Genomic DNA, 16,628 nt, shown 5'->3' with positions numbered 1-16,628 from the left:
ATTGCCAATGCCGGTAACTGATCCCATTCTTCCGAATCAGCCTTCAAAGAACAAACGCTACGAGGTTTGTTTGGTTAACCTCTTGGTGCATCATCTTCCATCCTTGGAGTGGAAGAATTCCGCATTTTATTGCAGGCTAAACTAGATGAAAGGCAGTGCTCAGGTGAACTTTTGTAAGGTAGCAGAGTTTAACCCAGGAATTTTAAGCAGAGAGCGCAATCAAAAACAGAATTCTTTTTGCTTAAGATCTTCCCTAAGCTTCACACCTTATGGGCAACCTGGCGGGATCGAAAGCGTTGGCCAAGGGTTGCCCACATGTCCAATCGTCGGTGGTCATTTCCACCAAGGGAGGGGGGGGGGGGGGGGGGTTAAGGGCAACTTTTTACGCGAGCGGCGCTCCGCCGCCGAGTGGGACCACCGGAAAGCTATTTCTCAAGCTTCGCATATGGAAAAACTATTTCAGGGCGCTACGAGCAAAGTGGCTTGGATATTCACAAAGAGTAAACCAGCGCTACAAAACAACCTCTTTACCAAACGCACAAATAGGTTTTAACACAGAATGTATTTGATCAGCCGTTTTTAATTTAAAAAAAAAGCGTTGCGTTCCAACGCCACGCTCGACCTGCACACAGGTCAAGGTCATAGAAACAATAGAGCCCTGGGCTTAATTTTTATACAACCTAGACATCAGGCGTCACATCAATACATAATATCACCGCGGCCTCACGTAATATCGCTTAGACAACGACGTTGATTTTAATGTTGACGTTTACGATGAAGACAACGACGTCACGCGACGTCAAGACGACGGCGTCCTTGCCGGCTACGCCAAGTCAGATAGATGCTTGGCGTTAGGTTATCGACGTCGTTGTCGACATGACGCAACTCGACGTCACGACGACGTCCCGACAACTTCACGACATCGACATCATCGTCGACGACGACGAGGTTACACGACGTCAAGACATCGCCGTGACGGCGCGTCGACGTTGATGTTGGCGAAGGCGACAATGTTACACAGCGTCAAGGCTTCGTCGTGACTTCGTTGTCCCGTTGCGTTAACGTCAACGTTGACGACGACATCACGTGACGGGAGGACGACCTTACCGTGACGATTACGTCACGTGACGTTAAAGCGAAGTTTGAAGTAACGTGGGGCGTCGACGAACACGGCGACGTCGTCCTCGACGCAGCGCGACATCACGACTGCGTTACGACGGCGACTTGATGTCGTGTAACGGCGTCGTCCTCAACGCGACGTCACGACTGCGTTACAGTGGCCACATTATGTCGCGTAACGGCGTCGTCTCAACGCGAATCGACGTCATGACGTCCTTATGACGGCAACTTGGAGTCGCGTAACGTCGTCGTCGACGATGACTTAATTGCGTCGTCGCAACGTCACGTAGTCGTGACGTTGTGTTTTGACATGACCTCTGACGTCAAGATCATAAAATTCAATATTACCCCCAAGTGTATATATTGCCGCGTGCGCAACTAACCAAGTAAGCAGCGCGCCCGTGACCCAGTAATTATCGTGATTATCTCCCACACAGAGGGCCGAGGTTCTCTCGGAGTGGCTGCACCTTTTTGTCATTTCTTTAAATTTCGCGTACTGGTGTATTCCAGAATTCTGTTTCTTCTTCGAGGTCTAAATCATCTACGCGCCAAACCTTCTACGTCGATAGTTCTAGAGGCCCTCGCGTGTACAAAAGGGGCTTAGCGCGACGACCGGAGCTGCAGTCTCGCCCCAGCGCTCGATCCTGGTGTTTGACCGACATCGACGCTTGCGACGCTAACCGTCTTCTATTTTGTTTTGGGGGCAAGTTCACCTTATTAAACGTTAAGTTTCCCTAGTTATTCGCCGCCTCGTCATTTGTCATTCTTGACATTTTTGGAGGTGCGGGGTACAACCGATGAAGCGTACCCCTCCGAGGGCCCGCAGTGCTAGTCCGCTCTCCAGCGAAAGAATACGTTTTGAGGAGGAAGCCGAAGCACTAACAAGCTGTCGTACCAGAGGTAAACCCCCGAATTCGGTCTCTTGACCAAGAACCTGAAGAAGAAGATACCGAAGACGACCACCCCGCCCGTCGTGGTCCCGCCCGTCGTCCAGCGGACACCTACTCCCTTCCTCGACGAGATCGGCGAGGACATTGAAGACTGGATCAACCAGTACGATCGCGTGGCCCGCCATAACGGGTGGATTGACGAACAGCGCCTGCAGAACCTCTATTTCTCACTATAGGTACTGCAAGGCGCTGGTTCAAAAATCACAAAGCTTCCCTGACTTCGTGGGACCCTGCAAGAACGTGCTGACGCGTACCTTGCCAGTCAGCACCGAAGAGAGAGGGCCGAATACCTGCTGCGATTGAGGACTCAGGGCCCCAATGGGAGCGTCACGCGTAACGTGTAAGACGTCCTGCGCCTGAGCTCTCGCGCCGATCCTCAGGCCACCGAGGAAAAGAAGCTGCGTATTCCGATGCGTGGCGTGCAGGACGACATATTCGGTGGACTTGTACGCAACCCACCGAAGACTGTCCAAGGATGTGTCACCGAGGTGACGAACATGGAGCGTGCCATTCTTGCAAGGGCAACCCACTACAAGCGGCACCGCGGCATAGCTGCTCCTTCGCCATCGGGATTTGACCACAACTCCAGCCTGCCTGGGAATCGGGAGATTATTCGCGACGTTGTACGAGAAGAGCTAAAAAAGCCACAGTCCACCACTGGACGCCCGGTCTCGCTCTCCATCGCCGAGGTGATTTGGGAAGAAGTGCAGCGAGCCTTCAAACCAAACGCTTCAGACAGCGTGGCAGTCACTGAGGAACAAACGCTGTCGTAGACCGCAATGGCCCGACTTCCACCACCACCACCGTCAGTCCCCAGTGCAGCAGTATGCCCGACGCCGTGACGACCAAGTCCTATACGCTCGCCAGAAGCCCCGTGCACCCCACACTCTAAGAAAAAAGGGAGGAGAAAGGTAGCAAAAGCGACTGCTCCTCCTTGTTGCGGACAAGTTGCCCAGAGAAGGGAGGAACGGCAGTTCAGATGAAAGGAGGAGGGCGAGTTTCTCCTTGTTCAGTTGGCGCAAGTGTAGAACATCGCGCTATTAGGGAGTTTTAGCAGGTCGTTTCCACACGAACGGTTCGCCCTCGCATCCGCGACGCCACTGCGCATGCGCGCGCGAGTCGTTCGGGGAGTCGGGAGGCTCTTCTCGTTCGTTTCTCCCATTCCGGCCGCCCGAGTCGTCACCGCAACGCAGCCAGCACCGTTCACGACTCGGGTAAAAAAAAGATGGCGATCGGTTTGGCGACCGCCTTCGCCGACTCAGCCGAGCGTTAGGCTTAGGACAGCGGGAGGCGATTCGTCGTCCTGTTTAAATCTGCTTCATTTGAGAGGTTGAACCAAATCATTTCGAGGACTGCTCACAATGGTAAGCGATCGTGAATGCTGTAAACTGCGCATGCTAGTAAATTTTTGCGATCTGCGGGCAGACTAGCTGCCGTGGCGACCGCGAGCAGACGAAATGATTTGGTTCGACGGCACACAACGTGAACGATCGTTCAAGTTGAAGATGACGGAGACACAACACATACCTTTACGGTCGTTCAGACACTTTTTACTCTATCTAGCTTCGCAGTTCTGGAAATTCCGACCGGCAAATGTTACGTTGGCCGTCTTGTTTACATCAGTCGTACGCCGGAAACACGAACTGCCACTGCCGCCACCACGGTGTCCGCCAACGTCGCCACTGATTTACACGTTGCAGAATGTTTCACATGTTTACTAAAAGATGGCGCCACCGTTAAGCATGATCATCATGATCGTTTACACGGTCGCACCACTTTCACGATTCGCTAAAGTATGTCAAATTTGACGTACGGTTTCACGGAACGGACCAGCTGTACCGTCCGTGATTTCGGAACCGTGTGCTTGAAAAACGACTCGCTAAAACTCCCTACTGACCGAGTGGTCAACGGTTCGATCCCCAAAAAAGTGTTTTTTTTTTTTTTTTTTTTTGTAAAGTTTTTTTGTTTGTTTTTTATTTACCAAAACACACATAAACAAACCCAGACTGATGAAAGGAAAATTAAAGTCCTTATTATTCTCCGAGACGTTTTCCTCCTCCAGGCAGACCGGAGAAAGCTTTCGCCCTCCCGACCCATCTTCTTTCGGTTTCGTTTTTCGAGCACGTTGTTTAATAAATTAATGTTGAGTTGATTGAGCTTCAGCGGCAGCGAAGGCCGCCTGTAATTCCGTCTTCTAGTCCAAACGTGCAGAACATTTCGGTTGCATTGACGTTTTTACCACTAATTTTATCAAACGAGCTAACGAAGCCGCTAGAAACAGCGAAGTTCCGGAGCAGTGCCAGCAGCGCTACATCCAATTTGCGGGACACACGAGGAAACAACAGCAGCGAAACCACGAGGAACTGTTTCGACGTTTTCGACGTTATGGAAATCGCGGGAACTGCGTCCAAGGAAGGCAGGTTTTCCTGCCGGCTGCCTGGGTGCCTTCCGTGCTGAGTTCGGTTCCGTTGTCCCGTGCCGAGTGCCAACCGGCGTTCAACGTGATTCTTCTGCGTGTCAGCAACATCGTCAACGTGGTTCTGTATTTCTTCGTGGCAGCGACATCGTGATGGCAGTGTTGTGGGTTGTGAACAGAAGACTGGAATTATCGCCGATGTGACCGTGTGTTCGCGTATCAGTGGTGTAACAACAAGATGAGAAGACGTAAACTGTCGGGCATTGATGCCGCTGGTCGGGCCGTTATCGGAGGGGCCGGGGTATCGCAGGATGACATTCCGCTTTATATTAAAGAGTTTAAAACCACTTCAGGGATTAGGTGCAGTCGATCGACGTGTGGATAGTCATGTTGGAACGCTGGTCTGAACGGTAAGCTCCTATCGTACGGTGGCCAATGTGACTGTCGGTCCCCGAGAGCGATTGCGCTCTGGGGAAAAGACAACACTATGAAAGTATGACGGAAAGTACGTATATTTATAATGGAAGTTTAGCATAAAAAAAAGACAGGCAAAATCGAAAAAAAAAAAAAAACGCTATCCTTTATTTTACTGTTTAAATATATTACGGTTCCTGTAGAAACTGCCCTCTAAGTGGCGCGCTGGGATGAGCGCTAGAAGTTTTCGAGCTCGCAACGGCGCAGCTCCGTACACTTAACAGTTGTCGCAAGCCGCGGCTTTGACTGCATTCAAGTTGATCGAAAAGCGATTTCTGTGCCCGTCGAAGCATCGCTTCCAGCTGAGTGGATATCCGCTCTACAGAGATTAATTAATTCAAGACGGCAATTGCAGCTTTGCGCGAACAGCACAAATAGAAAAACGAACACTTCAATATAAATACTGGCTACGAAGGGCCATGCGGGAAAACAAACTCATGGCTTGGAACCACATTGGAGCGGCTCGATTTATTGGCTTTCAAATAATTATGGCATGATCGAGCGTCGTCTTTTTAATAAGAAATTCATCCCCTGAGCCATTAAAAATAGCTTCCTCAGATGTATGACATTGCTGGAAAAAAATGAACATGTTCGGAATATTGTTTTTTGCTTAGGGAGTCACCGAAAAATTCCGTACGTTCAAAACAACCACTATAAAAGACGGAAACGCAGGGCTCGGTAGTAATGATCGGGGTAATGTGCTGTTGTATTGATGTTCGTATGTGCGATGCCTGTGTATGCGTTCAATATATGTTGACCTGATCTTTGTAGTGTGCGCAACGTGTCTACATGTGTTAGAGATTCTGAAGAAAAGGAAACGCAATTGTGGCGTAAGGAAATAAAAATATTTTTTTGTAAAACATGAATAGGGCGGTACCTAGCGCCACCTAGCCTAACTACGTGCGATTACTCTGCTTGACCCTGCCATCTGGTGGCAAGTGATTTAACATCCTTTTACGCTACGCGGCTACGCCTAGAGCACTATATAGCTCCTACGGAGCAGACAGGGGGGTAAAGGTGGGTGAGGAGGAGTGGCAAATCCCGTGCGCCGACATCCTGGGTCCCGAGTGAACGAACGCAAAAGAGAGCGAGAGAACACGAGAGAAAGAAAGCAGCGTTGCCATGGTAACGCGAAGAGTGAAAACTCTCAGCAATATAAACAGTGATAATTTAACGTTGTAAACTAAATTATGAGCTATTCTAACGCTTATAAAAAGCAATAAAGTCATTACGCTGCATTAACTTCCCTTCTGTGGAAATATCGGATATCTGGTGGTTGCGCAGTTTCGTATTCCTCAACCGCGCCCAGCCGCGCCCCACCGGCGAAGCCGGGTATATGGTTTAGTTTAGCGTTAACGCGAGGCCATACATCTGCGCGCTTTTCAAAAAGAAAGCTTCGAAAGGAACGTGAATATCTTTCCACCGGTAAGTTCGTGAATTGTTGAAGTTCACGAAACTGCTCTGATGATGTAACCGTGTTTGGGACCCCGAGGGTCTGCCTGCATGATCCGCCGCTTGCGGCAGCCAGAATGTATGGGAAAATGGCGGACCTTTTCCTCTAGAGTTAGTATGTATGATCTCTATGGGAGCAGAGTAGCGCAATCCTTTGAACCCCGTGTTTTGCCGACAACATGGCCGACAGAGCGGCTCGGCGCGAGTCACGTGGTACTCAGGGTTCCAGGAGGTGCCCCCCCCCCCCCCCCCCCTATGGGATAATACATGGAGATCGACATAACGCGGCTGATTAAAAAACTAACGACGAGTTCACATTTTTCAAAACTAGCCTGTCGTGAAGTTAGTAAAGCGCTAAACACTTTATCAAAGTTTTAATAATGTCGGATGCTTGTGCAAATTTTGAGAAGGCAATTTCCAAGGCAATGGCGTTTGGAGCAGACGATTTTTGCTCGCAGCGGAGATGGGCTTTTCGGGTTGGCCGGAGCGGGTCACGTGAATGGTGTGACGTCGCCGTGTCGTCTGCTGCATGACTCCGCTCAGGCAATTTAAAAAAAAAAAAAGTTACGTCCTTGTATGGCACAAAACTATCGCATATTATTCTAAAATGTTTCATTATTGTGTCAAAAATGATTTTTATTCCGCACATCCCCACAAAACTGAAGAAACAACGATTTTCTCACGTTCTCCATGCATTTCTGACCGCAGTTGGAACCTCCGGGCGTTCGCCGCTAGTCGCCGAGAGACGGCGTTCTAGATTGCGCTACTCTGCTCCGAAGGAGCTATATAGTGCTCTAGCTACGCCTAGAGCACTATATAGCTCCTACGGAGCAGAGTAGCGCAATCCTTTGAACCCCGTGTTTTGCCGACAACATGGCCGACAGAGCGGCTCGGTGCGAGTCACGTGGTACTCAGGGTTCCAGGAGGCGGCCCTCCTTTTGGGAGAATACATGGAGATCGATACAACACGGCTGATTAAAAAATGAACGGCGAGTTCGCACTTTTCAAAACTAGTCTGCGGTGAAGTTAGTAAAGCACTAAACACTTTATCAAAGTTTTAATAATATCGGATGCGTGTGCAAATTTTGAGAAGGCAATTTCCAAGGCAATGGCGTTTGAAGCAGACGATTTTTGCTCGCAGCGGAGATGGGCTTTTCGGGTTGGCCGGAGCGGGTCACGTGGATGGTGTGACGTCGCCGTGTCGTCTGCTGCATGATGCCGCTCAAGCAATTTCTTTAAAAAAGTCAGGTCCTTGCGGGGCACAAAACTTAGCGCAAATTATCCTAAAATGTTCCATTATTATGTCAAAAACAATTGCCACTCCGTACACCCCCACAATACTGAAGAAACAGCGATTGTCTCACGTTCTCCATGCATTTCTGACCGCAGTTGGAACCTCCGGGCGTTCGCCGCTAGTCGCCGAGAGGCGGCGTTCTAGATTGCGCTACTCTGCTCCGAAGGAGCTATATAGTGCTCTAGCTACGCCATAATTTCGTGTTACCGTGCTGAGATAAGCCAAGAGGTTGCTTCGGATTTGCTTTTTTTTGAGAGCGGCTTTTGGTTTTGCGGGCGAAGGATTTTCACTCCTCCGTGATGTGCGGTTGACGCAACAGTTGACGAAGGAATTGTGGCTCCAGGAATAGCAAAGGTAGGACATAAAGTGCGCGAACTGAGTGCCGGTTGTCTCCGTTGAACATCGCAGTGCTGACGATGAGAAGACTGAGTGACTGCATGCTTTCGAAACGTAAGTTTCTTTACCTGCAGGGGTAAAGAAACTTCGGAAATAAATACAGTTCGCGGAAAGCTCGTGTTACGTTTTTATTTCCTGCTCCTCTCGCTTCATGCAATAGACTTGGTGTTCTCGTTAAGCCTTACCGAGCTCGATTTGCTCGATTCGTGGCCGCCATAATGAGATGCAGTCGACGGAGGAACTTTTCCTCCCCTGCTTAAGGGACGAAAGTTTCTCCCTTTCTGAAGGAACATATGTGTCAAGAGCGTTCCTCCCTTTAGGGAGGACTATACTGATCCTTTTTTCTAAGAGTGCAGAAGACCGACGTGTGGCGAACGGCCGACCGACGTCCTATCTGATACCCTTGTGGACAGGCCGGCCACGTCTACAGACGGTGCAGCTTTCGCCAGATGGGCCTGCAAGGGTTCGCGCCGTACGACCCTCGGCCCCGCCTTGGTGATCGGCCGAGAGACATCCAGGTGTACTTGCGCCGATCGCCGTCCCCGATGCTGGGTGCACCCCAAGGCCTTTGTTCCCCGTTCCCGCGACTTCCTGAGTCAACACTTCACCGTTCCCGCCGACAAAGCTTGTCCCCAATGCCACGCACAGAAACTCTATCGAAATGAGCTGTTGCGCTAGTTTGTTTAGCATATTTACAATATCGTGCAAGGGACAAAACTGCATGTTTTCTCTTTGCGCTACATTGTAAACACGCAGGGAAAACTAGGCACTGATACCCCGGGAGGTGTAGTTGCCGTACACCGACGAAGTAAAGATCCTCCCCAAACATCGGAGGGCTCCCACTCTAACGACGACACGCCACGGAAGAATGCTTCGGCGACGGTGCCGAACACCCCCAACGTAGGTTCTGACGGCCACAACGTGAAGGCACTTAGCGACACCGGAGCGGACTACTCGGTTCTGAGTAAAAAGCTCTCACGCCACCTTCTGAAGCTTATGACAGCGTAAGATGGCCCACCGATACGAACCGCTGGAGGACACCTCAGCACACCGGTAAGAAGATGCACCGCTCGCGTCGAGATTCGTGGCGAATCCTGTCCTGTGAAGTTCGCCCCTCTTCAGGAGTGTGCAGGGACGTTATCCTTAGAATGGACTTCTTGTGCGAGTACGGCGCTGTCATTGATGTGGGAGCAAACAGGTTGAAGGTACAAAGACCTGTCCCACCACCGGAGGAAACAAAAATGACGTCATCCATGGTCCGTGTCCTTGTCGACCATGTAAACCTGCCGCTGCGGTCAAGTGTTTTTGTACCTGCCGGAACCAATAAAGCGCCTGCATCGAAGTTCTGCTTGAGGGCAGCGTTCAGTTGCTTCTAGAAGGAGTAATTGTAGTCACAAGGGATGTAACAGAGCTTCAAGACATACGCGCCACAATCCTGGTTAAAAACTTCTGACAGCCCCTTACTAAAGGTACCGCCGTGGGCCAGATGGAGGAACTTCAGGAATCAGCCGCTATCACTCCTTTTTCAGAAGAATCGTCGCCACCCCCGGAACTAGACATCGATCCGAAGCTTCCTGCTACAGAACGACGACGCTACTTGACCTCCTTAGCGAGTTCACTGAGTGTCTTTCCACCTTCTCAAGGGTGCGACAAACGACGGTAGCGAAGCACCGCATTGTTACCGACGACGACGCGCTCCCTGGCACCAGTCGCTGTACCGAGCATCTTTAAAAGAAAGGAACGTTACCTAAGAACAATTACAATGAATTCTCACTGACGGCATCATCCAGTCTTCAAGTAGTTGGTGGGCGTCACCCGTCCTCTTGGTAAAGAAGGGTGGTACTTTGACGTTCTGCGTAGACTATCGTTGACTAAACACCATAACGAAGAAGGACGTCTACCCGCTGCCCCGAGTCGACGACAACCTGGACCGGCTGCGCCACACCCGATGTTTTTCGTCGATGGATCTGAAGACCGGCTATCGGCAGATTGAAGTCGACAAGCGAGACCGTCGAGACCGTGAGAAGACGGCCTTCGTCACGCCCGACAGATTGTATGAGCATAAAGTGATGCCTTTTGGACTTTGTGCGGTACCCGCCACCTTTCAACGTTTCATAGACACCGTGCTAGCAGGACTGGAATGGCAGAGCTGTCTTGTCTACCTAGACAACGTCGCTTTGCCTTCGAGCAGTACTACGAGCGATCAGGATCGCTGGACTCACCCTCAAGCCGACGAAATGCCGTTTCGCCTACGACGAGCTGAAATTCTTAGGCCACGTCGTGAACAACGAGAAGAAACGCGCGCTAGCCGCATTTTTACCGCCGTCATAAAAGAAGGGCGTTGGAAGATTCCTGGGTCTCTGTGCCTGCTATAGGCGCTTCGTTTAGGATTTCACCAAGCTTTGTGCGCCGCAACGTGTCGACGCCGGTCCCTACAGCCTTCGTCGTTGGGACGTTCACTTCTAGCCCGGAGACTGGGTGTGGGTGTGGACACCGATACGACGTCGTGGCCTCAGCGAAAAGTTCTTAAAGTGCTCCTTGAGACCATACAAGATATTTCAACGCCTGGGATATCTCAACTACGAGGTGGTGCTTTTCACGAAACGCACATATGATCGCGACGCCGACTGCGACCCGAGGTAGTTGACAATGTTCAACTCAAGCGATTCTACGGTCGATAGGACTGTGGACTTTATCTGTTCCAATTGACTCTTTAGTTTACTGTTTTTGTTTTGTTTTTATTTTGTTTTCCTTTGTGTTGCACCCGGGCGATGCACTTTTAAAAAGGGGGGAGTAACGCCGCGCGAGCAGCTAGCCAAGTTGGCACTAGGCAGCGCGCCAGTAGCTCATTGATTATCGTGATTGGCGCCCAGGTTCAAGGTACGATGTCTGGGAGCGGCCGCACCTATTGTTATTTATATAAATGTAGCGTTCTGGTGCATTCATAATTACTGTTGCTTATACGAGGTTCGAATGTTCTACGCGCCGAACCTTCCACGTCGATAGTTCGAGAAGTTCACGCGTGTACAAAAGGGGCTCCGCGTGACGAGCCGGGAGCCGGAGTCTGGTAGTCTCACTCCAGCGCTAGATCCTGCTGTTTCACCGACATCGATGCCTGCGACGCTAACCTTCCTCTATTTTGTTTTAGGCACAAGTTCGCCCCATTAAACGTTTAGTTTCTCCAGCTATTCGCCGCCTCATCACTTGTCATTCTTCACAATATTGCACATTTGACCTTGACCTATGTATTGATCGAGCGTAACGCTTGAGGATAACGGTCGAGCGTGGCGGTGGAACCAAAGGCATGTTTCATAGAAATCGACTAATAAAGCACCGTCTGTGCTAAAAACATTTCATCAATACTTTGTTTCGTTTGCTGGTTCTAAATTAAGCTCGTTGCATGAAAAGGACTGATGTACCAGATGTATACTCTGGGTGGTGAAATACTATTTCCTACAGCAATTCGAGGTCGACAGGGTGGCAGAAATTTAATTCCTCGCCTCGAATATGATGCCAAAAAGGGGCGAATTCCTCTCCCACCATTGCCAACTCAAGCAAGTTGCTACGCCAAAAATGCAGGAAAACCAAGCCCCTTCGATCGCAGCGCCACCATGCCAAATTTCCACATCCTGAGCTTCAACTTAAAGCATGAGCGAAGCCTGTGGCTCGCCCCATTCAATCATTTCTAGCACACTGTAACAGAATAAATGACTGCGTGTTGCTGAACCAGTGCGTTGTAACATTCTCCGAGACAAGTAAAGCCAGGGAATTCCCACGACCTCCATAGTCGAATCCTTATTTTTATCTATAGGTATTGAGGGAATAAAAACCCAGGGGTATGCCTCGCCCACGGGGGTAACGTCTGGTCGCCTTTCAAGATAACAGTGGGTCGTCTGCTACTCGACATGGCTGCATCGGCAACATTGGTTTCAGACGCGAGCAGAAGGTGCAAAGCTCGCTGCTGATCAAGCGGAACTTCATCGTCACGAGGCGATGCACAACTATTAACAAAAGAAACGGAAGATCTTCTGCCTCGTGTTATTGAGGGTGACGTGAAATCACTCGCAAGAACAAAACTTGACAATGACTCCACGTTTCATCAATTATTAAATGTGGATTCGAAGAGGCCATTGCGGAGCATCCATGATTTTATTTATTAAGGCAGCAGACAAGCAGACCGAGTCCGGCGAGGGAGCGGCCGGTGATGTTACTCGATCATCAAACGCAGCTCAGCACGGCGTGCAAGGCCCTTTTACGTTGCGCCACCAAAACCACCGCGAAAACACGCTCATGCCGTTATGATTTAAGACTCAACGCGAGTCTTGGTTGAGCAGCAAACTCACGATGCATAGACATCGGCGCTGACGATGCGTGTCCATTGGCATCTTGGCGTTAACCAAACGGCCCGATGAAGCGGGCATACTGATCAATCTGACGGCGACGCGACGGTGGGACTCTCACGTCGTCCCGCAGAAACAATCACAGGCAAAAGCTGATACCGGCACAACATTGCGACATAAACCCGGGTAGGTATAGAGCTAAAGAATCCCTGGGAAAGCTCGGCGTCGTCGGCCTCGTCGGCGCGTCGCCATCCGGGCTTGCTGTTATCTCGAAAAATGATAGTTCGTCAGGCCCTGACGTCAGGGGAATCAGGGTAAGCGATTGGCTGTTTGAGCGATATGAAGCCCTTTTACGGGCATATTCGGCTAGGTTCTTAACCTGTCGCTTACACTGGTTCATTCTCAAATTTCATTTGAAGACGAACTAGAAAGGAAAGGCATCTCTAGCGTATTCCCGGTATTTGCAAAGTTCATCTCCGCACTCCCATACCACGATTACAAACTTCGACTACTTTGAGATGCCTTTTCTGCAGAGAAATTCGCTCAGAATTAAGCTTTCAGAATTCTGGTTCAGTGCAGTATCCCCAAGAAAGGACCCTCTCAACTTCATTACAAAATATAACAAACAAAATGCCGGGTGCGCGGCGGGTTTTTGGCCATCGGTGATGACCATCCTAAGGGCTTCATTGCCACATTTTTAGTCTAAGATTGAATGTTCGTCCTAAGAGCCTAGCTGTGCTGAAGTACGAGAAGATCATTCTTCTAGAAACCAGCTAGAGTATACCAAAGTAAGTTTGTCTGTCAGGTCTAGGTTTCTAGCACATGCAAAGCAGACACTAGTGACCACATTAAGTCTAGTCTCATCCCCAGGTTGTTCTTCCACTCAGCGCATAGCTGTTGTGGAAATTCTTTATGTTCATATATGCGCTAAAAGTGATAAATTATTAACTATAGAAAACACTGAAAGGTGGCTACTACTTCAGGAAAACAAGGCATTCAGAGTAACGAGACAGTAACTCGTTTCTTTTGAGCTGCAGTTACGCGTTCCTTTTGAATCCTTGAATATCAGCAACTGGTCACGAATACTTAGTTGCCTTTTGAGCGAATTAGTCAGTGAAGTGTACATGTCTGATTAAAAGCCCCAACTTGGAAACTTGGCGAAAATATCGGCGATATCGCCGACCTTCGCGGTTGGCCAGTGCCGAGCAAGACCTTTGCGCTGGCCAATCGCGGCGGTCGGCGGTCTTGCCGACGTTCTTTCCGACTGTTCAACTTAGAGCTCCAGTACTGTTAACAACAGAACAGGATGGCATTCAAAACATGGTTTGTGGACAACCGCTAAGATGCTACGCCTTTAAAATTATTAATTGGTTGGAATTCACAGGGCGAAATGCTGGAATTGACTCTTCAGCAGTCTGAGAGACGGGGATGCCTACAGAAAAAGAGGAGGAATTCTCAATGAAACCCCCAGAAAAGATGGGAGTACTTTTAACTTCATCATGCTGCAGTTGCAAGTAAACTTCCACATATTTAACCACAAGGGCTAAATCAAGGTACATGTATGTGCGAACTTTTAGTATGAAAACTAAAAAACTAGATACGTATCTGATTCATTCAAATGTTTAAAAATTCAGGCATTCCTCTGCTCAATAAAAACACAAACTTTTTATGTACTTCAGTCTTGATTGTGCACGGTGTGCAAAACACTGAATATTCTGAACATAAAAAATTGCATTCAATCAACCATGAATATATACACAAACGGCAGCGTGTCGGGATAAATAAAGCGTATTTTTGATTAATAGCTTGCCCCCACGTTGCTCAGGAAATCAAAGCAATAATTAATAATGATTAATTGTAAGTGTGTACTTGCTTGTAATGATGTTCGTTGCATTTGTCAGGTTTGAGCCACGAAGCGTACTGTCTGGAAGAAAATACAGAATGTAAGTTGTTTACCGCCGTGCAGTAATTTTGAGTAGATGCGGAAAAGTACTTAAAGGCAAGCAGAATGCGTATGTACTAAACGGTTCATGGTTTGAACCTTACTGATTCGCTAAATAATGCATATAATAACACCTCAGAATGAACGAAACGAAAACAAGATAGAGGGGAATTATATTTCAAAACAAAGGGCGAACTAAAAAAAAATAAGAGAAAACAAGAGACGCGTAAAAAGTTGCTTTTTTTTTTTTTCTTGAGCTCCAGAGTGGCATTTGAAGATGCGTTAGAGCACATGGACTTAGAGGCTCTAAAAAACAAATACTCCTGTTTCACAAACAAAAAAAAAACGAACAAAAAAAAAACTTCTCGACGAACTCTTTTAATAAGTCAGGAAGTGAGCTCGCGATCGCGACTACGAGCGTGCCCCTTGGCGTGCGCTGGTTCGCCCGGGGTATACTATAGACCTTTCCAGAAAAGGGCTGCTGGCCGGTTTCATTTTCAGTGTTCGTGCGTATCGCGCGTGATTTGCTCGCTTTCCGAAGCGACGCACACGCGCGTGCTGAACTGTGGAGATCGCACGCTGAGCTGTGGATTTGTAAACGTTGGAAAGGTCTATAGATTTAACGAAATAATTAGCGGGTCCCGGTAACTTCGTTAAATCGAAATCCAACTGTGCTTGTTTCCAAAATCATTTCAAGGGCCTTCAGACAGGCCCTTACAGGTTTGGCAAATAAGCTCGCCATCCTGACATTGCGCGTGCTCTCGGCATGCGCATGTTTGTTTATTCTTAAAGACCTCCGGTGCGCATGCCTTACCCGTGACATTGAGGTACGAAACCACCATTTAAGAGGCACTTAAAAGGGCCCTGCAATCGTATTTAAGCGTCCACCTTTTTTCCGGTTTCCACGTCTCTTGGGGTACGGGCAAGCCAGCGGGCACGGAGAGAGTAACTAAATATCAGTGCGTCATATTTGCACCGGACGAGGCGGAAACCTTCTCCGCCTACAAGGGCGACCCGCGTTGCCGGAAGCGCGCGATATGTGACGTCTTTGGTCCTGGGCTTACTACTGGTCATAACCGCTAAAAATTTTTTTTTTTTTTAGTCGAGATACAAAATGTAAGTGTCGCGAACCGTTTCAAATATGTATGAAAGTAGTTTTTGTTCAGAATTTTAGATCAGAAAAGAAACAAATGCAGTTTATAAAGTACGGAAACAAGAAACGAACCGTCGACATACCTGCCATTAAGCGGCGGAAAAAACGGCGCATACTAGAAAGGGCTAGTGGGATGAGGCGCCAACGAACGGCGGGCGTAGAAAGTTCTCGGATGTACGCGGCGGCGCTGCGGTCGTACACCGGCTCAAGAATCCGACCGGTTCCCAGCGTTCCGAAGGCTTTTGGCGCGGGCTTGGCTGGCGATTTTGCCATTTGGTGGTTTGGCAGCGCAAAGTGACTCCCGTTCTGAACTGATAGTGTTTGCTGTCGTTTGTGGCCAATGAAGTGTTATGCCGATCTAGTTTTTAATCGTGCAGCAAATGCAATGCGAGCCGCCCTGGCCGCCCCCTTCATACAGCTTATCCAACACGTGCTTTAGTGGCGCCCTCTCGAGCCGTCGACACGGAGTGCGGCAGCCGTGAGCGCTCGATGAGCTCACTACTACTCCTCTAGTTCACGGCTACTCAAGCCAGGACCTACCACGTCATGAAGGAGGTTATATTTCTGTTTTTGTAACTCTAATTTGCCTATAACTTTTAAAATATAGCGAAATTTGAGAAAAGAAATGTTTCATTAAGTTACTACCTTCAGTGCGCTCAGGATCGGTGCAAATAAAAAAACCAGTCAAAAAGTTGTTGCAGGACCACTTTAAAAGGCCTTCAGGCCAAACTTCTTAAAATAATTGGTGAATCAGCACGCCATCTCGACCCTCCCACGTGCCCATCCGTGTTCATCCGTGTGTTCTGGTCACGGTGGAAGAAACATTTAGGTGATTACTCTGTCCGACGCGGCGGCCACATTATGTTCGGCGCACCGAGTGCGCTTCACTCGCACGGGGATAGATGGCGTCCAAGTATCGGGTCCCTCCCAAACCGACCGCTCCGGTTGTTTTCCTCTAGCAGTGGTGCCGCCATTTCCGCGCTCACCGCTTCTTGTTGTACCTCACCGCCGCCACGCCGCCACCAAGTAGTCAGAGTCCGTAAATCTGTGTTCTCTTTCTTCCTCTTCTTCTTCCTCCTCTTCTTCTTCTTC

General features: G+C 49.1%; 1 protein-coding gene across 1 annotated transcript in view; it reads right to left on the bottom strand.

The window, feature by feature from the left end:
• LOC8051753 (macrophage mannose receptor 1) overlaps positions 1-16,628 on the bottom strand; it is a 181,311-nt gene that overhangs the window by 18,926 nt on the left and 145,757 nt on the right. Inside the window, exon 13 of the mRNA XM_040217406.2 lies at positions 14,315-14,365. Within this exon, the coding sequence (XP_040073340.1) occupies positions 14,315-14,365 (51 nt within the window). The remainder of the gene's footprint in view (positions 1-14,314; positions 14,366-16,628) is intronic.

The sequence above is a fragment of the Ixodes scapularis genome, unplaced genomic scaffold (genome assembly GCF_016920785.2).
Source record: "Ixodes scapularis isolate PalLabHiFi unplaced genomic scaffold, ASM1692078v2 PGA_scaffold0__279_contigs__length_252992795, whole genome shotgun sequence".
Classification (NCBI taxonomy): Eukaryota; Metazoa; Arthropoda; class Arachnida; order Ixodida; family Ixodidae; genus Ixodes; species Ixodes scapularis.
Note: the sequence above shows the minus strand (reverse complement) of the source record. Positions and strands in the feature narration are given on the sequence as shown.